Source organism: Pithys albifrons, chromosome 2, assembly GCF_047495875.1.
Source record: "Pithys albifrons albifrons isolate INPA30051 chromosome 2, PitAlb_v1, whole genome shotgun sequence".
NCBI lineage: Eukaryota > Metazoa > Chordata > Aves > Passeriformes > Thamnophilidae > Pithys > Pithys albifrons.
This window is the reverse complement of record NC_092459.1, coordinates 107,914,535-107,937,284: the sequence shown is the minus strand read 5'-3', so window position 1 is coordinate 107,937,284 and position 22,750 is coordinate 107,914,535. Positions and strand designations below refer to the sequence as shown.

The 22,750-nt window shown below is 43.1% G+C and overlaps 1 protein-coding gene across 4 annotated transcripts in view; it reads left to right on the top strand.

The window, feature by feature from the left end:
* SNX5 (sorting nexin 5) overlaps nt 1–22,750 on the top strand; it is a 67,372-nt gene that overhangs the window by 8,563 nt on the left and 36,059 nt on the right. For 2 of the 4 annotated variants that reach the window (XM_071581964.1, XM_071581963.1), the window contains exons 3-13: nt 21–131; nt 1,370–1,491; nt 1,808–1,931; nt 3,039–3,134; nt 3,996–4,101; nt 4,180–4,255; nt 5,075–5,114; nt 5,211–5,297; nt 6,369–6,528; nt 7,266–7,351; nt 8,336–8,894. In XM_071581964.1, the coding sequence (XP_071438065.1) occupies nt 21–131; nt 1,370–1,491; nt 1,808–1,931; nt 3,039–3,134; nt 3,996–4,101; nt 4,180–4,255; nt 5,075–5,114; nt 5,211–5,297; nt 6,369–6,528; nt 7,266–7,351; nt 8,336–8,383 (1,056 nt within the window). In that variant the 3' untranslated portion in view covers nt 8,384–8,894. Of the gene's footprint in view, nt 1–20; nt 132–1,369; nt 1,492–1,807; nt 1,932–3,038; nt 3,135–3,995; nt 4,102–4,179; nt 4,256–5,074; nt 5,115–5,210; nt 5,298–6,368; nt 6,529–7,265; nt 7,352–8,335; nt 8,895–22,750 lie in introns of those variants that run through there. The other 2 variants (XR_011700085.1, XR_011700086.1) reach the window with 1 other exon arrangement.

The window sequence follows — 22,750 nt, the reverse complement described above, 5'->3', positions numbered from 1 at the left end:
TTCTATATCTTCTCTTCCAGACTACACTGCCAGATTTTCAAAGCCCTGCATTTTCAGTTACAAGGCAGCATGAAGACTTTATGTGGTTGCATGATACGCTCACTGAAACTGAAGAGTATGCAGGTCTCATTGTGAGTACTTCCTAAAAAACCTAATTCTAACTCAAACTATAGCAATTTAAAGTACATGCTAGTGAGGGCATGAAATATGTTTTATTGTTGTTACTAGTGTTTTATGACTTGGGTATTCTCTATGGGTATGCTTCCTGTTACCTTGTTCCAGGGAAGGTTTGGAGGGATTCTGGGCTGAAACTAGACACTGTTTAAAATTCAGGCAAACAGTGTTTATTGCAGAGAAATAGCAAACAAAAGATAAAACTGAGAAAAGGAAAGAAAGAAACCCCAAGTTAACTCCCACTCACTCATAAACTGCTTACAGTTACTGTACATACTGACCCCAAGGTGCAGCTGCATCCTTGGGGTTCGGTAGGCTCAACACACTTAGCATGCATCCTGCGGGAGGGAACATTGGCCTCTGTGCCAACACACCCCCTACCTGCAGCGGGGTCTGTCTGTCTTATACATTCGGTCTGTGACATCCATCTGGGGGTGTGTGGCCAGCACATGTCCAGATGGAGAACTTCAGTCCCTCGCCCCATTATGTAATTGGAAATCTGCCTGCACGTTACATATTGAGGGTCGGTGGTCATTCCTTCATCATTTTCTTCCTCTTTTCTCCTCCTTCATGTGTCCTTGAAGGGCTGTTGGCAAGCAGCCAAGCTACAAAACAGTCTCAGTGTACACAAGATGTTTCTCTTTCAAGGCCAAAGTCCCAATTATAAGTTCTTGTTTTCTCTAACTTGGCAGGCGGCAAGGCCAGACAACGGACCAAAATAATAGCATCTCACCCACCCGAATACATACCTTAATTCCCAAACAGCTCGAGTGGTATGGCATTTATGTTAACTTTACATATAGGCTGGAGCAGCAAAAAAGTCTTGATGCTCTGAGAGTCCTTTACTCTATGGTGGTATTAATATCTGCCTCAAGATGACACAGTGAAATAAAAATGATCTCTCCTTCCTATCATGATTCTTTAGGAGGTCTTGTGGGCCATAGAAGATTGCTGGCTGTGAGGTGGATTATAAGTCTTTTCCTCTGGGTTGGTTTCTCTCCTGGGTGAGGTATAGCACAGAACTGGGAGGGGCAAACAGGGACCTAGATGTCAACACGCTTCTAGAATTCCTGGTTCACACACTCTTTACCACACTTTCCCATGCAAGACAAAAGAGCCTCCTTCCAGAGAGGCTAGAAGTAAATTGGGAAAACTTCATTTGCTAATATCTATCACTAACCAATTCCTTGTCTAGATACCTCCAGCACCTTCAAAGCCTGACTTTGATGGTCCCAGAGAGAAGATGCAGAAGCTAGGGGAAGGAGAAGTGTCTATGACAAAAGAAGAGTTTGCCAAAATGAAGCAAGAACTAGAAGCGTAAGTAAAATGAGTCTACTGCCAAAGCTGCACTTAGAGAAGCCTCCCAGTAGAGCAACTTTACTTGGTGATAACTGATCTTGAGTATGGCTGTTTTGAAGAGTGTTTTGAAAATCCTGGAGCTGAGGGGTTGCCAAAAGTTTCCTTCAAATTGGAAAGCTTCCTAGCTAAAGAGATAGTGAAACTGTTTTCAATCACTAGCTAGTTATTTCAGAAGCCTGCTGTTGAATATTTTCACCAGATAAACTTACAATATTTCTTTGTATATTGAAGAAGACAGTACAAGAAAGGATCTCAATCTGTTCTTTCTTTTCAGTGAATACCTTGCTGTCTTCAAGAAGACTGTATCATCACATGAAATTTTCCTTCAGCGAATTTCTTCTCATCCTGTGCTCAGCAAAGATCGCAATTTTCATGTTTTTCTGGAGTATGACCAGGATGTAAGACTTTTTTCTTCTTTCCCTCTGCTTTCCAAGTTAGGCAAATTGTTAGAAGAGCTGTTGTTTTTTTTGGGGCACAGTCAATATGCTATGTGAATCTATATCCAGCATCAACAAGTAGATATTGCAAGTACTTCAACGAGATGAAAGTATGAAAGCCTGACCTTTAGACCTTTCTATTATAAATCTTGGTGTTTCTAAATTTTCATCAAATTAGTTAGGAAGCCAACTTTGCACAGCTTTATCTTGGGAACAGGTATGGTTCAGGTGTATCTGTGCTGTGTTGCTTAGTCCTAAAATTGAAGAGTGGAGGTGTATTAAAGTTAGTCCTGAATCTGTTTTATCACACCTAATTATGAATGATAGATGCTAGTCCAAAATGTGTGTCCTGGTTTTGACTAGGACAGAGTTAATTTTCTCATGGTAGCAGTGAGGGAGAGGGGGGAAGGGTCTGGGATGGGGGATGTTGAACATGGGGTGCCTAGGTTGTATTCCATACCACCCACATCATTACTGGGGGGTGGAAGTAATGAATTCTCACTTCTATGAAAAAAGAGGGCATTGGCTTGGGGTGGGTAGAAAAAGTGTGGCCATTTTTTTTGGTCTTGTGCCACGTGGGGTCTTGGTCCATGAGCACCTTGTTTTTTGTAAATCACCCTCTTTTTTGGGTACCTTTTGTTATTAATATTGCTACTATTAATATTTTTACTGTTAGTTTTCTTATTTCATTGCTGCTTTTCAAGTAAATTTTTCTTAACTCAAAAATCTCTGGGTTTGGACTCCTCACTAGGAGAGGATTGAGGGGATGGAAAGGGAACAGCTTGACAGGGATCTAATTTTCGAGCTGTTTTTTAAAACTAGCATATGTAATGAGGAACTGAACTGTTTCTGGGAATGGGTGAAAATCTGTCACAGGATAATTGAACTACTTCTAGATAAGGTTTTTGTTACATGTTACATTTGTTATATGGTTATTATGGAGGGCTTGGAAATCATTCTGCTCTGACATGCTAGGTATAAATGATGCTACTACCTTGCAAGTGTCAAAATAGTTACTTTTTCACCTCTGGGGATAACTTGAAAGCTGTATTGGCCTCTCTGTTGCAGCTGAGTGTCCGGAGGAAAAACACTAAAGAGATGTTTGGTGGCTTTTTAAAAAGTGTGGTAAAGAGTGCTGATGAGGTCCTCTTCTCTGGAGTCAAGGTGAGGCTGTTGGTTTACCTCTTACCCTAATCTTGATTGTTTATGCTTCCTGCTCCAGGGAAGTTACTCATGTCTGCCTCAGGCTTGATGTGCATGAGGCTCAGTTACTAATGTCAACCTGCCTTGTTGCTGCTGTCCTAAGCTGGGTGTAGTAGCCTGTATTAATTTTGACTTCTTTAGAAATAAGACATTGGAGTTACAGGATGTTAAATTTCATTGTATAATTTAAGTTTCTGGTAGATGCAAAAGAGTTGCCTTAACACCTGATACTGGTGGGGAGGAAGGAATTATGTCTTCAGCAAACATGCTTGTGGCTTTTGTCTACTTCAGAGCTCTATATTTATGGGTTCCTGTTTGCGCTAGGCAAGACCAAATAAAAAAGACTCCTGTAACTGGTTCAGCTTCATCTTTTCTGTCATGTTGGCACGGTAGCTCTTCCCAATAAGCTTCCTGTCCTTAACACAATGTCATGAAACATTGCAGTATCTATCATGTTTGATGTGGATGCAAAGCAAGCTTGTAAACGGCTTACTCCTTAGCTGCTGTGTTGCAGCTAGCCTAGGAAATAATATTCCAGCAGTTGGTAGCCCTGAGGGCTGTCCAATAGCAACTTACTGGTTGCTTCAGACAATCTGCATCAATGAGTACTTGAGTGCCAGCTTCATTTTCACTGCACAGTGGAAAAGAAACTTACCAAATGGCTTGGTCTGTTAAACTCTTGTCTCAAGATCTTGTCTTGAGCTCATGTTTTCAATAGGTATTGATGGACCTAATGCTCAGGTCCAGGTTATGGTTGTTTCTTTGGCCCATCCCAAACCGTACTCTGCAGTAACTGACTTAACAGGTCATACTCTTTTTCAGGAAGTAGAAGATTTTTTTGAGCAAGAGAAGACTTTTCTGGTGAACTACTACAACAAAATCAAGGATGCATGTGCAAAAGCAGATAAGATGACAAGATCTCATAAAAGTGAATCTTTTCAAAGACCTTTGAGAAATGATACAGTTTTGCTGATTTCATCCTGAAAACCTTGTCTTGTTCTTGCAGATGTTGCAGATGACTATATTTATACTTCAGCTTGCTTGAACAGCCTGGCATTGGAAGAACCTACAGTTATCAAAAAGTAAGCAGTTCTAACTGTTCATCCACATAACCTGAGTCTGGGAATACCAAGTTTCTCTGTAAAATCAAGAGGATTGAGTCACAGCTGGTTTGAGTTTCTTGAATCGCAAGCTAGTGCCATTAAAACTTTTCTTTTCTCTGGCACTCCTGGTGTGGCAGACCTAATGTTATCAATTGCATCTGACTTGTAACTAGTTGATCTCTTTCCAGTTGTGCCCTAGAGCTGAACTGTGCTTGTTGTCAAAGCTCCTTCTGAACAGAAATTTCCTTGCTTTCCCTCTCCACCTGTCTCGATCACAAACTCCCAGAGACTATTGGAGAAAGGATTTATGCGTATGTGTTCTAATGTGCTGTTAAATATAAACACAGCTTATACAAGGTCTGTACTACATTCTGGAACTTTGCAGGTCCAGAATGGTAGGGGTTTTTTAAGCTGTAGAAACCTAGTTACCTTTTCTGAGTTGAGTTCTTCTGCCTCTCAACTTTTCTGTCAACTTACCAAGACTTTGTTAAAAGAGTATATAGCTGAATAAACAAGCTGGTTCATCCTTCTTCAAGGATAGCAACAGGGAAATTCTCCACAAGACTGCTATGCAAGATCAGCATTGTTACTTTAAATGGCATCTAGCTGCTCACCTGTACTAGTCTGTAGGCTGGAATCCAGCAGATTACACCTTCTGTCCAGGTTTTTCCTAGACCTAAGTTCTCTTCGAGCCCTTGTGTGGATCCGTATGCAGGAGAAAACTCCAGCCTTCAGCTTTTTGGTTTCCTGGCATTTGTCAGACTAAGAAGTATTTAAATCTTCTTTTTTTTCCCCTAGGTACTTGTTGAAAGTTGCAGAGCTCTTTGAGAAACTTAGGGTAAGAGAAGCTTTGGCAGGGGATGGGATGGGATAGGGGGAAGGAATCTGTATGTTGTATACCTGTTACATACAAACTATTTTTTTTCTTCTGCAGAAGGTAGAGAGCAGAGTTTCGTCGGATGAAGACTTAAAGCTCTCTGAACTGTTGAGATATTACATGCTCAATATAGAAGCTGCTAAGGTGTGAAAAGTTTTCTTTTTGAAACTTAGTTTTGTTATGGGCATCAGGACTCACACATGATATTCTTTGTGTTTTAAGAAGACAGGAAGGTTGACCCTTGTTTTTCCTAAGAAATCTAACAGTCTTGAACCACAGCAGAATATAGAAACTGTATGTTATCTAGCTGGAGTCCAGCAGAAGATCTTGGACCCATTTTAATTTGGCAGGTAGTGGAAGAACGCTTTAAATTTCTGTAAGATAGAGCAAACTGAATTTAAGTCTGCAGCAGTGTTCTTTCTCATCCCCTGCCTGAGTACTCATGGACTTGTCATAAAATCAGTGATGACTAGTTAGTAGTTGGGATTTGCTTCAGGATTTTTAAAGCACTTTAGCACAAATATGCAGTAACATGTGAAGGTTATCAGAGCGTGGACTTCCAAGAGAGCTTTGGTAGATTGATTGACTGCAAAAGCCTTGCCAGTAACTCTTCTCTAATCAACACTTGATTTGACAAGGGGGTGTCTATGCTGAAAAAAGATATCTAGGTATAACTTACTGGGCTTCTTTATCTAGTGTCTGAACTGTAATATCACGTATCCTAGGGCATTCACTACAGGCTCCTTGTGTAGTGTACTGTTATTTAGATACCAATACTCCACTGCTGCTAGATTTAACTCAAACCTGCCCTACTTCTCATGCCTAGGTTAGTGTAGTGCCTCAGTCAAACTGTCAGATCTCCAGTAAATTTAATGTCTACTGGAAGCTGATTGAGGCAATTCAGAAAATGCTATTACCCCTTGGTGGAGAAACTCAACTTGTGGTAGGATAAACTACTATAAGGAAAAAAATATGCCTACAGTAGCCCTTGGAATTCTTGATTGTGGCATGAGCAGCTGTCCTGAAAATGTAGTGCTGCAGTGGTGAAAGGCTCCTATTGCTATTCCAAGAGTGTGGCAGGCTATAATAGTTTATTGAAAGGAGCAGCATCTGGTGCTGAAACAAGTGAAACCTTCTGGTGTTAAAGTAGTTGTAACCTCAGTTTGGGAAGTAGTCCTCTTAAAACTTTGGTGTCCTATTTCTGTCTACATTCAGGATCTTCTGTATAGACGAACAAGGGCTCTTGTTGACTATGAAAACTCAAACAAAGCTCTAGATAAAGCCAGACTAAAGAGCAAGGATGTCGAGCTGGCTGAGGCACATCAACAGGATTGTTGTCAGAAGTTTGAAAAGATTTCAGAATCTGCAAGACAAGGTAAACAGGCTTTGCTGTGTTTATGCTTAAAGGAGGTCTTAATGCAGTCCATGTCTCCATCTGACCTTCAGCTACTGAAGGCTTCTGAACAGTTTCCTGAAGTAGTAGCTTGCAGGGCAGTATAGATGCCTGTAAAACTAATGCAGCTAAACATTTTTTAAAACTATTCTGTGTAGCAAGGCAGTGTCAGTACTAGACCAAACTTAAGTCCCCAGTTCTAGGTTGAACTCATGATCTCAGCCTCCACCTGAAGGTAACTACTCAGGCTTCTAATTATCTAAGTCAGAACTGTGCAAACAGGCTTTTGCTCTGTCCCAGTACAGCTAAGTAACTCATATAGTTTCAAACACTGTTTTTTAGGAGAATGAATATATATATATATATGGACAACATAAAGCAGAGGAAACATGATTTCATAGTACATATGCTATTCCTTTAGTGTGTCTAGCTTTTAAATGCTAATGTTCTTACAGGGCATTTGTGACTTTTTACTGTTTTACTCTGGTTGTCTTCCTACAAAGCTTTTATGTCTGAGGCTATCTGATTCCTCACAAAGATGTTGATGTCATGTCATGAATGCATCTCTGGAAAACAGCAAGACTAACTCTTGGACCCTTTTTTTCTTTTGTCAGCTACTGTAATTAGAGCTGCACAAAAAACCTCATGAAACATAAGGGGCATTAATGAAACTTGTCACACTTTGTGTATGTCTTACCTTTGTTCTTTCTTCTCTACAGAACTGATGAGCTTCAAGCAGAAGAGAATAGCAGCATTCCGCAAAAACTTAATTGAAATGGCAGAACTGGAAATAAAACATGCAAAGGTGTGTTATTTTTGGAATTTAGCGGGTGTAGGTTCAGAGAAGAAAGTACTGTGTATCCTAGATGATTTGCTGGGTTCCCTTTAAAACTAGGAAGTGTAAAATAGAACAGCTAGCCTCGTCAGCTGAGATCTTAAGAGGAGAAGCTGTAGGCAGTGTGTACAAAGTGCATAGAAAGAACAAATGCTGACAGTCTTATCTGTCCCATGCAGAAAGTCTGCATTCAACCTGTCACTCCTAAGACAACAGCTTACTGCAGCAAGAGAGAAGTCTGTTTTGCTGGTAATACGCAACAAGGTCACCTGACTTCCCATCAGGCAGCATCATCTGTGGGTTTGACCATGTTTAGAGGCAGCTGCTGCTTCCTGAGTGCTATGAGAGCACATCCTGCATCTTGCAATTCAGCTGTCAATCTTTCTCGCTTGGCTTGTCAGTGAAAGGGGACATTAGCTTTGCAGTAGCCTCTAGCAAGCTTTACTGAGCAGGCTTAAAGTTTGTTGTGAGGACCACAGCACGTACTGCCAGCTTAATCTAGGAAAGTATATACAAGTTACAGGATTTGTTTACTTAGTGTAGAGAACAAAGCAGGAAGAGGTAACTGCATCTTCAGCTTCTTGTGAAGAATGAAAGTCTAATGTCGCACTCCCTAAGAGTACTGGACTTTACCACAGGTACTTCAGTGCTGAACTGGAATGGCTTGACATTACTGGTCAGTTTGGCCCACTTTAAAAGCTTACTGCTGTCTCTTGCCCTTCTCCTTACCACAAACTGAGTCATGGTTACAGGCCTACAGGAAGAGGTGATTGCAAACTATCACCTGGCTTTGATTTTTTTATTGCTTGAATACTTGTCTTTGTGGTAGAAGATCTTTAGCATTGGCACAGGCTGCAGAATCCTGTGATGGACCCACTGCTTTGGAAGCAACTTTATTGTGAAAGGAAGGATTTAAATTACCAGTTATACTCATCTAATTCTCTTCCTTTCCAGAATAACGTTTCTCTCCTGCAAAGCTGTATTGACTTGTTCAAGAGCTAAGGCACCTTGTTCTGAAAATGTGGCAAAAGCATCAACTGCACTCAATGGCCAGGGGCAACTTATTGGCTTGATTTCATTAGCTTGAAATAGATATTACACTGAGATTGTTTGACTAATACTTAAACATGTTGATAGTGATACATTGACTTTATTGGTATAAATGAGAGCTGAATTATGTATGAATTGTCTGGATATAGCTAACATCCTGTTGGCTGATAACTCGAAATGAGTCAAATGTAAGAAATTAATTTGCCGTTGACTGATTTCATCTAACAGAAAAAGTGTCCTGTGAACTCCTTTTTTGCAGGGTCATAATCTGTCTCTTCATGGGTCTGATATATTTAAACCTTGCAAGTGGGAGTGACTTAAGTGTAGTAATTTTATAAAGTAAATACCTTAACATTCCACTTCTCAGACAGATTTCTACTACAATATATTTTGAATTTCTATAACTGCATTCACTGTTTGTACACTTGGGAAATACAGCAAATAAAGATGTCTGATACAACAAGCTGCTGTTGTATGGCAAGAATTTGTGTGGGGTGTAAAATGACAAAACAGTCTTCAGACACAGAACTATCACAAACTACTCATCAACTGGAGCTCTTCAGAGGACTAGAGATGAATATTTGACTCAATAGGATTGTTCTTAGAATGGGTGTTGACATGGAATGTGTAAACTTCCAATTATGTTATTGTTTGAGTGGGTGTCTGCAACTTTTACTTCCAGTGTTTTGCATGTGAGGAAACCAAGCTTTTCAAAAGCACTGATATGTATAGATGGCTTGAACTCCTTTACACTGACAAAATACAAACCATTGTAAAGTAATCTTTACACCTCCTGCTAGCACCAAGAGGCCGTTCAAAACTTTAGGGCTTCTGGAAGCACAGCTGTAGACAGTCATCCATAAGATTAACCTCTTGAAACTTTGCCTGGCCAGCTGGGTGCACACTGCCATAGCTGAGGCAGCTGAGGGTCATCTTTTGACAGTTTGCTATCATTTGCATATGTGGATATAGGTCAGCGAGTCATATCCTTCTAAAGGCAACCTTTTGAGTTAGATGAATATCTCAGCCTTGCTTAATTTCATGTGACTAAACTAAACTTCTAATCCCAGAGTAGGCTCTGTGCTTGTGCTTTGGGCAGAGAAGCTCTGAGGATGGGCAGCTTAGTGTCAGTATCTAAAGACTGTTCAATAGTTTACTTTGTTGTGACCTATTGCTCTTAGCAGGCACACCATGCAGCAGCAGTCCAGCTGGAAAATGTCTGAATTGTCTCCGTTTACCTTTGTTTGACAGGAACAGTTTCAACTTGTGGTTGCTTGTGCATATGTGACCTCTATATAGCTGATAGCTGACATGTCTTATAAGCTCCTAGCCACTTGTCCTGGGGCATTAGTGGTCCCAAACTGGGCAATTTATGCTGGCAAAGCTTTTGCTTTTCTTAAGAGGCACACTGTACCTCATACTCTCACTTCTGGCTGCTTCACCCTAGGCTCTGCTGGTATGCCAACTGTGCCAGGATGAGTTTCTCCTAGTGTGCTCTGACTGTTAGGAGTCATGGCTGCTTCATGTCCTCTTGCACTTACTACCTTTACTTGGGAGAAGTAGCACCTTGCTTATGCTGATTTTCATTAAAATCCTGTTCCCTCCTGGGTCTTTCTGAACCAGCTCCAGTAGCTGGGTGGTCTGTGTGAATCAGTCAGTAGCCTATGCACCTAACTGTCTTCAGCTGAAGAGGTTGAGCTCTGACTTAAGTTTATCCTAAACTACTTCAAGTTGGTTGAAAGGCTTTGCTTACTTTCCCCAAGAAAGGCTGCAGCTGGTTTTGACATAGCAAGCAACACTTCATGTCCCTATTCCTGAAGCAGTCCAGATTATGGTGGGCTTCATGCACTGCCAGTAAAGTGTGTTTGAAGCAAGTGAGACACCCTTTTTCTCTTCCAAATATCCTTTTAGATGTTTTTCATGAGATGTTCGTTCTTGTGTTCTTTGCTCTCTAAATTCTTGACATATCTTGACTTAAAGTATTAATCTGAACAGACTGAAAGTATGTAAAACACCAAGCGGACTTGGATTATGGCTTTATACTGATGTTGCAGTTACTGTTGTGATTGTTAATTTACAATAACTGTAAGAAACTGCAAGAAATGATAGCTATAAAGCAGTCTGTGCCATTATCACTTTCTCTGAAGGAAGCTGTTGTGTCAGCTATTGCCAGCAGAGTGCATTGCAGTCAGCTTCAATGTGTTGACTCAGAAAATAAGTCACAGATCACACTTCTGGAGGCCAGTGATGTTTACTCTCTGACTGAGCCGTAATGAAATCCTGGAAAGGCTGCTGCATACACGAGTTTCTTACCTGGTAGCTGGACATGTGTTGATATATAAGAGAAATCAGCATGGACAGATCAGTGTGATAAGGCAGGTTATTGTCAATATGAAAATAAGTTTTTTAGAAATACTGCTGAGGCTTAGTTTAAAAGGCTGATTGGGGTAGAAGAGAGCAGAGTTTCATAGATGTCCTAGTGTACATTTACTAACCCCATCTCTAAAGCAGTTTACCTTTACAAGCTTGTTGCTCTAGTTTATGGGTTCCAAATTGGCTTCTGAGAACAGGCATAAGCCTTATCACTGTGATGGTAACTGATGTGAAGAGCCACACACCACTGATGTAAGTTCTTCTTCCTCTGTTTGTATGAGGTCTGAGGAAAATCTACTATTTGGTCTAGTTTACTAAGGTTTATTAGACATCTGGCTCTGGTGTTCGTGATGAAGGCAGATGCTGCTGCTGTAGAGTTTAGCATGCCCTGGCCTGCAGCATGAATGCTTGAGTTAGTTCTATGCAATCCCTTCCAGCCATGTTCCCTCCAATTAGTAGCAGGTCTCTGCTAAGCCAGCTAAGCATAGATCTTGAGGAATCATGTCTCTGCTCAGCATGAGAGAGAAAGGAGATGATTTGTGTCTGTGGACAGCAGTGGCATATATCTGCTCTCAGAGAAGCAATGATGACTGTTGTGATGGTTCAGGCAAAGTGGGCTAGAACGAAGTCCTTGGGTGCTGCAGGTGTCTGGCTGCCTTTCTCCAGTGGAGCAGAGCTAGCAGTTAAGATGGGCACAGAGCAGTGGATCTGGATCAGCAGGATAGCTGGATGCAGAAGGCTGCAATCTTAGTAAGATGCTTGCAGCAGGTCAGGCATACTAAAATGAATGTCTTTGGGGTGAGCGGAACAGGTTTTGGATGTACTTTGGGAGTTGGCAGTATCTGGATATTGAAAAACTGCAGATGGGAAGCCAAGGCAGTCACATAAGAGAGGCTCATGAATGTATCCTGTTGCACAAGACTGTGATTCCAGGTGGTGCAATAAAACACGTTTGTAGCCATAGAAAGGGAATGACTAAGGATCTAGTGTACTTCAAGAATGAACTGGTTTGCCCTACATAATTTGGTTCTGTATTTGGTTCTGGGAAGACATATCACTGATGCTAAGGCTGGTAAACTAAACAGAAAATTTTAAATGCCTTTGAGATACAGAAAGCCTGGAAGAGCTGTGGGCATGTACTGTTTATGTGAGTTGTTGCTGGGTCTGTCCTTCCCACAGTGTTTCTGCAGCTATGATTGGCTTTATAAGCTTGAGAAACTCTGCTAACACTCTGGCCTAACTGGGGGCAGAAATTCTGCTGCCATCCAAATTATCATGGGATGATTACGGATGTTTTAATTAGAGATTCCCATGACTAGTTGTCTGGGGGTTTTTCATTGTTGTTTTTCATGTGCTCCCTATTTCCATTCCATCCTCTTTCTTTTGGACTGCACACTCTGTACGGGAGCTCTGATCTGAGACTCTGCCTTGTGCTATGCTTCTGATAACAAATGTGAATTTCTCAAAACATGGAGTTGGGAAAGTTTTCTCAGCAGGTACTGATAGCTTCTGACTTGCCATCTCTTTTGAAAGATTGGGAGAAGCTGCTTGTTTATGCTTTGAAGCAGAAAGCTCTGCAGAATTCCCATTCCTGAATGTAATTTTCAGTCCTGGTCTCCCAGTACTTAATGCTTTGGTTGAGAATACAGTTATGAGTTATTTTAATTTGTACTCCTAAATGGCTGTGTCACTGCTTGGTGACAGTAGAATATCTGAAACGGCTTTCAAATCTACTTGCAGTTCACTGGTTACTAGTGAAGGATTGCAGGCACTGGTGAACCATTTTAATCCCTCAAATTGTTGTCTGGCTCCATCTGCCGACTTTCAGCTCACTGTTTCCCAAAAATTATAGTTCATCTGGAATGAAAATGCTGCCCAGTGGCTGAGCTTTGGTGTGGGCTAAGCCTTGCTTTTTCTTTACTTTTTAACATTGCAAAGCCAGTGAGAAGGCCCAGCTGAGATCAGTCCAGTTCAGCTGGGTTTTTTTGCTTGCATGCTAAAAATAATCCCTGACAGGAGTGCTTTTTAACTTAAATAGACAAGCAGGAAAAATGTCCTGTCCAGGGGAGGAAATTCACGTAGTGTGTGTGAAAGATGACTTGCCTGTTATTCCACAGATAGATTTTGTCAGAGCCAGAAATTTAATTGTAATCTGAAATTCCACTCTAGGGCTTCTGCTGTCTCAATCAGGTGCTCTTGGAAATGATTGAATAAGTGCTTCTGATTTTTAGTTTGGCTGTCCCTTGGCTGCTGTTTACTGCTCTTCTGTGGAGATATGGTAACTGCCAGTGTGACTGTTCTGCCTTTGCTCCAGTGCAGTAAAACATGTACTTTTAAATTACTTTTAGTGCTCTCTTCTGCGCGTCTGTTTTACTTGGCAGTAGAACTGCAAGGTCACTTTATGCAGGATAGGGTAGTGAAGTCCTAGGCAGGTAGAAATGCATTGTGAAAGTTGCTGTGCTGGTGCTTTGGTTTCTTGTCAGCACTCAGAGTGCAGTGGCTGGATCATGTGCAGCACCTTGAATTCTTTGATGTAAGACCATAGAAGTCTTCTATATCAGTTAAGGGATTCTCATTCCCTTTTTGTTCCTTGGGTTTAATCCTGCTTTGCTGCTGCTCAAAAACTTTGCTAAGCCTGTTCTGTGTGGGAAACATGCCCTTGAGAGTCTGACTCACTGATAGAAAATAAGAGTAAGAAAGAACTTTAAGGTTCCAGTTTAATGCTAACCTACTACTTGCTTTGAAAACAATGTATTGCTTTATTATGTCTGGTTTAGTTAGGATCAACTTTGTTCTGCTCCCTCTCCTAGGGATTTTAAAAGAAAAAGTAGAAAGAAGAAAGCCTGACTCTGAAACAGCACAGGTTTAGATTGCACTTGTGGATCTGCCAGAAAATTTACCTCAGGTTTAGTATAATTCAGTCAGGGGCTTCTGTCTCTTTTTGAACTGCCTCTCCTAGAAGGTCTTTTTAAACAAAACTTCTTTAAGAATAAGAGGTTAGTGAGTGGATTAGCAGAAATGTTCCAGTGAAAGTAACATTTGAGACAGCAGTGTATGTAGTTTCATCACAAGCCTGCTGACACTGAAAGGGGATGGCCTCACTTCCCCTCCTATTTTGTTCTTATATTACATCTCTTGGACTGGTCCTGATGTTCATGTGGCCTCATGCCAAGCTGATAATAACTCAATAAAATGGCACAAAGATGGGCCAAAACGAAGGAGGGCTGAAACAGAAAAAGGCTTTTTGCCAAGTCAGTGCACTAAATCTTGTGTTCCTTGAGCTGAGATGCACACAGACCTGTGCAAAGGTGACTTAGAAGGGATGGAGAGGGGACACATTGCTGGGGAGGCTTTGTTTAGTTCAGCTGTGTTTTGGAACTGTTGGATCAGCACTGGTCCAGTGAGTGCTTTCCTTTCAGGAAAGACTGAAGTCATTACTTCCAAACCTGCTGTGGGAAGACCTGGGCATTCCAAATCTAGGGCTCCCTGCATGACAGGGAGGGTCTTTGAACTGGAAACTGTTACTTGTTGAAAAAAGCAAAAAGCTTGTCCTTTGGAAGGTGCATAGACAGCTCTTGCTGCAAGGTGCTGGGTGGCTGGTGACTTCAGAAAGATTTGTATCACGAGTGCTTGAAAAAACTTCCCTTGTGTGGGTAATGTAGCAGGGGAGATTTACCTGCACTTGCAAACCTTTTAAGGATGGTGGCTGAGTGGATTTGGACCAGGGATGTGGAAAACATTTGCAAGTTAAAGCTGGGAGCTAACAGGCAGTGCCACTTTAAATATTTCATTCTGCTCTGGAGATTACTGGCACAGCCTCCTTCAGTAAATGCAAGATTGTTGCCATGGAGGACAGGAAATCCCTGGTCTGCACAGAGAAAGAAAACATTGGAAACTGTCCTACTGAAAAGCACAGCTGCCTCTGGGAGAGGCGAGCTTGCTTCTATGGGGTCCAAAGGTCTCTGGTTTTGTCTGCAAATTTTTGCACATATTTGCTGTGTTTCTTAGTGGGCTGCTTGTGGGTTTAAGAAGAGCTGGACAAAGGAAGTTGAAGCATCTAGTTAGGACTATGTTTAAGTGCCGTGATTAATATTACTGACTTTTGCTTGGAAGTAAGATGCTTCACAAACTTTTAGTATATGCCTCTCCTTTTAACTCCACATCTCCTCTTATTCCTGTTTACTGTTTGCAGAGGTACTTTTCTGTGTTTTCTTCCCTCAGACCTCTTAGAACAGGAGGCCTCTGCTGTGTTGGGTCTGTGTTCTCTACCTGCTAATCTTTAATATATCCTGGCTGCTCTTGCTAGAGTTTGGGCAATGTGTGCAGGTCTAGCAACTGGCCAACTGTTCTGCAAATACGTTAGGGGCTGGCCTGCCCTTACTGGGAAGAGGTAAGACTTGTGGAAGATCTTTCAGGACATGTTGGTCCTAGCTTTCCTAGCAGGCTCTGTGAGAGTATTCACTTCCCTCAGGACCTGAGACCAGACAAGCCTGTAGTGGGTTAAACAGCTTTGTCAAGCCATCACTGGTAACATCATCAAACTGGATAAAGGCTAAGCTGCCTGGTTGCTGCTAACGCATGAATACCTAACCCATCCTCCAGTATTTGTCATTCTTCCTAAGGACTGCTTCAGAGCCAGATGATTACCAGTGATTACTGATCACCTGATAGATACTGATCACCACTTAATCAGAATTTTCCCTTCTTCCAGAGACAGATTCTGTAGTTCAGATCTGGTTCTGTCCCACGGCTGTCATTTGTCCACACTGTTGCAGTCTCGAGTTGTGTTTTGAACAGAAACGGGAAAAGCCATGTCTGACTTGGTGAGCATTAGCCTCTGCTTGGCAATGTTTTCTAGGCCAAATTTTTGATCTGATACTTATGAAGCTGAACTTGTCTCAAGGCTCCAGAGGATATTCCTGCATGGTGTTCTGGGAGGTGTTCTGGATGGAGGGGAAAGGGAGTTGTGGTCTTCACATTCTTGCTTTCAGCATGAAGTGGTACTTCCTTTATGTTTAACTGAGCTGTGTTTTTCCTAAAGCTGTGTGCTGATAAATTGGCAACAGGATCTCTGGGGATAACTCTTGAAATTGGTTGTAGGGATGTTGTGGGTAAATTTAAGGTAACTTTGGCACCCAGCGTGATGGGAACAGTGTCAATATCCCAGAACTTCTGGATCCTTCCTGAAGTTACTCCAGGATTTCCATTGCAGCTGCTCCTGGACTTGTCACAGCCTGGCTTTTATGCAACACAGAATGTTCAAAGAGCTCTCTTGTACTGTTTCTTCTCATGTTGGGAGGCTGCCTTCTGATGTAACCTGGCATCACTGTGTTGACTTGCAAGACTGATTTGCACCAACAGGGATCTCTGGCTGTGTTTGTCTAGCCCTGAATATGGCAGGTTATGACGTCTGTCTGGAGTCAACATGCGGCAATGATGACCTGATCCACATCTTCCTTTTATGAGTGACCACAAAGTGCCACCTCCTTCTTTCTACCACCAGCCCTCCTTAGATATATTTGCACAAGTCCCACCCTTTGTATTGCTTTATTTTCCTATCGGTAGCTGATAGTGTGTATTTTAGATGTCTTTACCTTGATGTGATGTGGTTCCTCTGCCTCTGTGAGGCTGGGCATTTTAATTTTCACATCCATCTTTTGCAGAAAGCCTGCTTAACCCTGGGTCTGGCATTCTGGGTCTGAACTGGCACCAATGGCCCATTGTTGGAAGGTGTGGCTTGTTTCTAGTCCTATGGTCTCTAAAACGTGAAAGGTGATGTGGTAACCACTTACTGATGTCAACAAGGCAAGGTGAAAAAGAAGACCCCTGTCTGTAGCTTATGTGTGTGCAAAAAGAGGAATTAAAGGCAATAAATGAAAACACGGGTGGTCTTGCTGGTCCTCAATTTGATTGTCAATGATGACCATTCTGACAATGGTGTGTTGCATGCAATGGTGTGTTGCATTTTTTAAAGGACCAGGCCATACATTTTTTTAAAAGAAGAAGCTAACAAGGCTCAAGGGTAAACAAATCTCTCACATTAGACCCTAGGACAGCATCTTCTTCCTCTGTGGCATGAATTGGCAAAATGAACATCCAGAGCTTGGTGTTCTGCAGGAAAAAGGTGGGAGGCACTCCAAAGAAAGGATTGGACAATTGTGTGTCTGCCCATCCTCTGCATTATGGATGGACATACCATCTGTTTGTCAGACGCTTTGAGGGGTTCTGGAGAGGGTGACTTAGAAGATCCTGTGGATTGCATTAAATCAAGTGCAAAATGTAATGTGGCATCTGGATGCTGTACATGGCTCAGCCTTCAGGAGAGCAGTAGAAGACGTGAAAATGCATATTTATTTACTGTCCTTGGAACTGTGCATGTAATGTTTGTCTGCTTGAGTGAAATGGCATGCTGGAAAATGTGCACTTAAGGAAGAAACATGATCCTTGGCCGAAAAACTTCCATCAGGCAGGATAATTTAGTCTAAAGAAATTGCTTAATCAACAGAAGCCATGTGGTGTGCAAGTACACAAGCCTTACACTGCCAAAGCTTCTCTGGTGCACACAACAACCAGGTACAATGCAAACAGAGAGTGCTCTGTGTGAGACAAGCATGCCTGTGTCTTAGTGGAGAAATCTTTGTAAGTAAACCAACTGGCTCTGTTTTGTGACAGAGGAGCTAAAAAGGAGCAAGGACACTGGGAGGACAGGCATTCTGTCCAATAGCTGGTGAGAGATAGATTGCTGTAGTGAAAGATGGAGATGGTGACATCTTCCTCCCCTTTTTCTTCCCCCAGGTTCACCCATTGCACAAAGCATAAAGGAATTATGTTCTTCCATGTTAGCATTGTGCTATTGAATATTCCTGCATGGTGTTCAGTAACCTGCTCTAGGGTGGACTGTGCAGGTAGGAAGAGGTCTGCAGCATGGCTTGGGGATCAGGCACAGCAGATAGCCATCTATCTCCCTGGCCCTGGACCAATGGATCTGGGATCTTCTGGCAGCTCCCCTGTGGGCTGGACAGGTAGAGCATTTCTGGGGACATTGCAGGAGGTGTAAAAAGGGACCATTGGGCCAATTCTTTTGAAAGCACAACAGATAGAAGGAAATGAGAGCCTTAAGGGCACCTCCTGCCCTCTGTCATCCCCAGTATGCCACTGTGCCTACCAACTCCACAAGATAAAGCAGTCTTGCAAGGAGATGTGTTTGCTGGGTAAGTGGCTCTGAGCTCTGGGCTGAAATTACACGATCCTTGTTTAAGTGGCTTTCCTACAGCTCTGCAAAGGCAGGACAAAGCAGGCAGGGTACAGATGTGCAGGTGTCTGTCCTGGATGTAGTTGCAGAGCAGGGACCAGCATAGCAGTGCATGACACAGGATGCTGGTCCTCACTAATTTGGCTGGAGGTGTGACAGTACTCCCCAGTGTTGGCACTCACTAACAGCTTGTGACTTTTCAATGCTGATAGATGGTTTCCTTTGCTGTCCCAAGGAGGTGAGGAAGGTGCTGTGTTGGACACGTATTTGAGCTACTTTGCCTAGGGCGTGCTATGGGGAATTGGTCAACAACTCAAATGCCCCAGGCCACACAGTGAGTTTTGTAGGAAGTTGAATCCTGCTGAGTTCTGTTGAAGAGGCATTTTCTGTCCCTGCAAAGTCAGCCTGGATGCGCTGCATAACATGGATACATTGTAGGTACACTGGCTTTACAAAAAGCGCTCTCACTCAACATTCTTAACTGCAAAGCTGCTTGGCCTTCGCTAGTGTTTGTGTAATGCCTCACACAGAGGAGTCCCGATCCCAGCTCTAAGTAATTGCCTTGGGAGTGGGTGCTCTCCAAGCCCTCGGAGCCTTTGGGGCACTTTGCTCTGAAGGAGTCTGTAGCCACATAGTGGTAGTGGAAACAGAGGGCTCTGACAGGGTTTCAGCTGCCTGCAGACAGTGGCTTTGCTAGTTATGGAAGGGACTTTTGCAGAGCTGGACCAGAGAAAATGGGTCTATTCCCTTGGCCTGGAATTGAAGGAAAGCTTAAAAGCAGAAGTTTTAACCTTGTAGTGAACCAGTACAGATTGAAGCGAGGAAAGGGGAGAGGAGAGACAGCTAATGCTGCCCACAATGTTGGAATAAATCAAGGATCTCCTGGTTGCAGGAACAATGTGTCTTAAGCCTTCTCATCCAAGCACATAGAGGTGTATGTCTCCATATCCGTGACTGTCCAGTGAGGACTGCATGTATGTCAGCCACTTGGCTGCCATAGGGAGGACAAGCTTGTGCTGCTTGGTGGGAGGAGAGAGTCAAGAAAATCTTTGCACTGCCCTGGAGCTCCCCATTGGGTTTCACCATGGCCTTGTATCCCTGCCTGGCCACTCAATTAGGCCTCCTGTGCCTCCTGGTTGGGCTGTGCAGGATGTGTTCTTACAGTATGGTTTTTGTTGCCATGAGTGAGTGAGTCCAAAAATCTGATATATGAAGACAATATCATGGCTGACTTCCTGGATTGGTAAGGACAGGAATTGGAGAAATAACTTGGCATGTTTCGGTGAGGTATTTCCTTATAGCACCTATAGCATAGCTTTAGGCTGGGAAATGAAAAGCAGAAAGTAGAGGGTGATGAGATGTGACAAGGACATCGCAGCAGGTAGGACAGTTTTTTTTAATAATGTGCATGTTTTTTAATGTGAGATGTGAGGGGCCCTGCTGTAAATTTGGGGGGAATATGCTCCTTTACTGTGGCAAGACTAAGTGAAATTCTTCCTGTTAATCATCAAAGGCAGGCTCCCCTTCTGTGGCCAACATTGCCCTGATAAGAGCAACTTGCTTTCCAGCCTAGGGAAAAGGAGAAACCCCAGGAAACTGGCCTCATGCTTTGGATGGCTGCAAAGCTTGTATCAAAATAGAATTCAAAAATGAGCCTGCAAAGACTGGAATGTAAGCAAGTCCACCACCCCAGGATGCTTGTCCTTCGTTATTCAAAGGGAGAAATGAGCATGCAGGGGGCTACATTGTTATAAGGAAGTTAAAGAGGTATGCAGGGGTGTTTTGTGGTCAGCTTTGGCCAAGTCTGGATGTTATAAAATTACCTCCAGAACAGCGAAGTCCATGCTGCTGCTGGAAGTGCAGAATCTTGGATACCTAAAGAATAAAGCTATTTGACATAGACTGAAGCTGTATCAGGGACCATCCTAACAGTCATGGTTCCAATTCTCAGCCAACCTAGAAGCTGCCTCCTCCTTGCTTTGATCCAACGGGAGGCTGGTTTGTCCTAGTTAATCTGCATGAGGACAGGGGAATATTCAAGCTCTGTGACTACCTGGATGAGGAAAATACTAAATTTACCTAAAGGAGGATCTTTTGGGCATTTGGTGCTGTTTGGGAGATGGTGGTAGGGCATTCTTGTGGCTGCTCATCTTTCCTGTAGCAGTGCTAGCCTTTCCTGCTGGGCAGCAGGCTTATTGTGGCGCCAATGCCTAATGTGGGATGGTGTGGTGAGCTTGGTGTGCTGGAGAACCTTATGTATCACGAGGACCTGTGTTTACTTGACAGGTTAATGTGATTGATTTCTCACCCCTATGTCAACTTTGTTCAGATCAACATCTCAGCTTTAAACCAAATGTTTTGAAATCAGTCCAAGAAAAAATTATTTGCTGCTGAATCTGGGAATTGCCAGATCTGTCTCTGCAGCAGGCACACACCTCAGCTACTGTGTCAGCCTCATTTGCTGTCCAGCAGCACCCACAAGCACAATGTCTGGCAGAGCTCCCACCATCACCTTGTCTGTAAATATTTGTATCCTTTCCCTGTCAATCAGCAGCCTGGTATTTGCACAGGGAGCAGGTAACAGATGTTTGAAGAATTAATTTTCTCTGCAGTCCATTCACAGGAGCTGTGTAGTGGGACTGTGGTATAACAAAGCAGAGGAAGTGGCATCGATTCCTTCTGCTGTATAATGCTGCCAAAGGGCATGGTCTCAGCAATGTTTGTCTTGTGATCATGGGGCACGGAGCTTATCTAGCACCTGCCTGCAAAACAGGAGGTGCTTTCAGCTTGAAGCACTGGTGTTTGTAGGCCGCTACGAAGAACAGGGCTCTTCGTAAACTAATGAGGCATCTAATCTCTCATCTTTTAGTACTTTCCTGAGTCAAGCCAGTTACAGAGTTACAGTTTCTTTTTTCTAAGCCTCACCATGGGTCTGTGGTAGCCCAGTTGCCCAGCAGCAGGACAAGTGGCCAGGCACCCCTTGTCAGTGCTCTGGCAGAGCCACAGCTCCTCTGGGATTGGCAACATTCTACTCTCATTGCAGGTTTCTGCTGCCATGTGGAGCAAAGGGAGATGATGGGGCTCTAATTTAAGCCTCCTTCTGGGATCTCAGCAGCCTTAACTTCCTGGGCCTAGCTTGGCAGTTCCTGCGTGAATACTATGCTTCCTTTCATGTGGATGGATTCATTAACATTGCTTTGGACCCACAGCATGAGGGTTGTCACCCATGTGACTTCTGCCCAACCTTGCCCCATCAGTGACTGTGTGGTGGATTGGACCAGGGGTCTGCTCCAGCCTAAAACCCTCTTCCCTCCTGATGGATCCTTCATCATCCTCCCAAAACCCAGAGATACCTTGTTCCATCATACCGAAAAAGTGGCTGATAGTTTTTGAACTGTCGTGGTGTCTTGATCCCATTCTCAGGGTGGTAAAAGGGAGAAGGATGGGGAGACAAGCCAGGCACAGTAAAACTCATTAGCTTAATTTCTTCATCTCTAAGCTGGTGTAATCACTGTAGAAGATGTAACTTGCACCTTTAAGGCACATCTACATTGCAGTCTTTGGACAAAACTGCTTTGTGGATTGGTGTGTGGACTGCTAATACCACCCTTGCAGCAGCCTGGAGCATGTCAAGCATCCCAAGCAGGGTGGCTGTTCCCATGCTGATAACTCGGCGAAGCTCTCTGTTACTGCACCCTTCTGAAGTAAAGGGAAGCATCTCTGGGTATTAATGTACTGCTAAAGTCTGCTGGAGTCTGCTTGACAAGATTTCACTTCTAGCCTCTTTCTTGATGCTGCTCAGGAATACGTACTCTCCCTGCTCAAACAAAAGACGCTTTTGGGGAAACATTTGCCAAATTTTCTCTTTGCAGCAACATAGGCTTAACCAATACTCCCTGTTCTTGCTTCCCTCTTTATCTGCAACAGCAGTTTGTGAGACCAGGAGTAATACAGAACAGGAAACTGATCCAAGCTAAAAGTAACCTGGTAAAACTGATGGCTTAGGTGTTGCTGCTGACACTACATGTGGCCATGGTCAGAAACGTTAGGTGGACTTTTCCTGCATGCTGTAATGTGGTGGAGCTACTCAGGCAGAGTTTGATCTTCAGCCTCTATTTAGAACAAAAGGAAGTGTAGAAAACATTGGGAAGAGCTGGAAGTGATACTGCTGTTCTCTAGCAGCAATCTCCTTCCAGAGGAGATTTCAGAGTATGCTGAAAGTAACCTTTCCTCCTGAGGAGGTAGAAATCTCTTCACTACTTCCATCTCATGTCAGTGCTTCGGTGTTTACAGGGACTCATGAAAGAGAAAGTGTGGGGAAACCCCCTTCCCGCAGCTTACTGCCCTTTGGTGTCTCTTCAGAGGAGAGACCGGGGTTTTCCTAAAGACTAGAGGTGAGATAGGTGCCTGAGCCTGACCAACAGGGGCATGTCTGCTTCCCTTTGACCTATTTCTGTAGCTCATCCATTTGGTCTGTGATATATATTGCAAAAACTAGGCCTGTAGCGTGGGTGGAAATTCAGGTCTAACCTTTGGGGGTTTTGCATGTAGCCAGTGACCCACCAGAAATGTGCTTCAGTTACAGGTAAGGAGGTAATTGCTGTGTATTTTCTGCCCTAGTACATGTTTGGTGAATGAGTGTTCTTTGACAAATGAAAACACTGTTGGTTTCTATGCTGAGATATCCTTGGTTG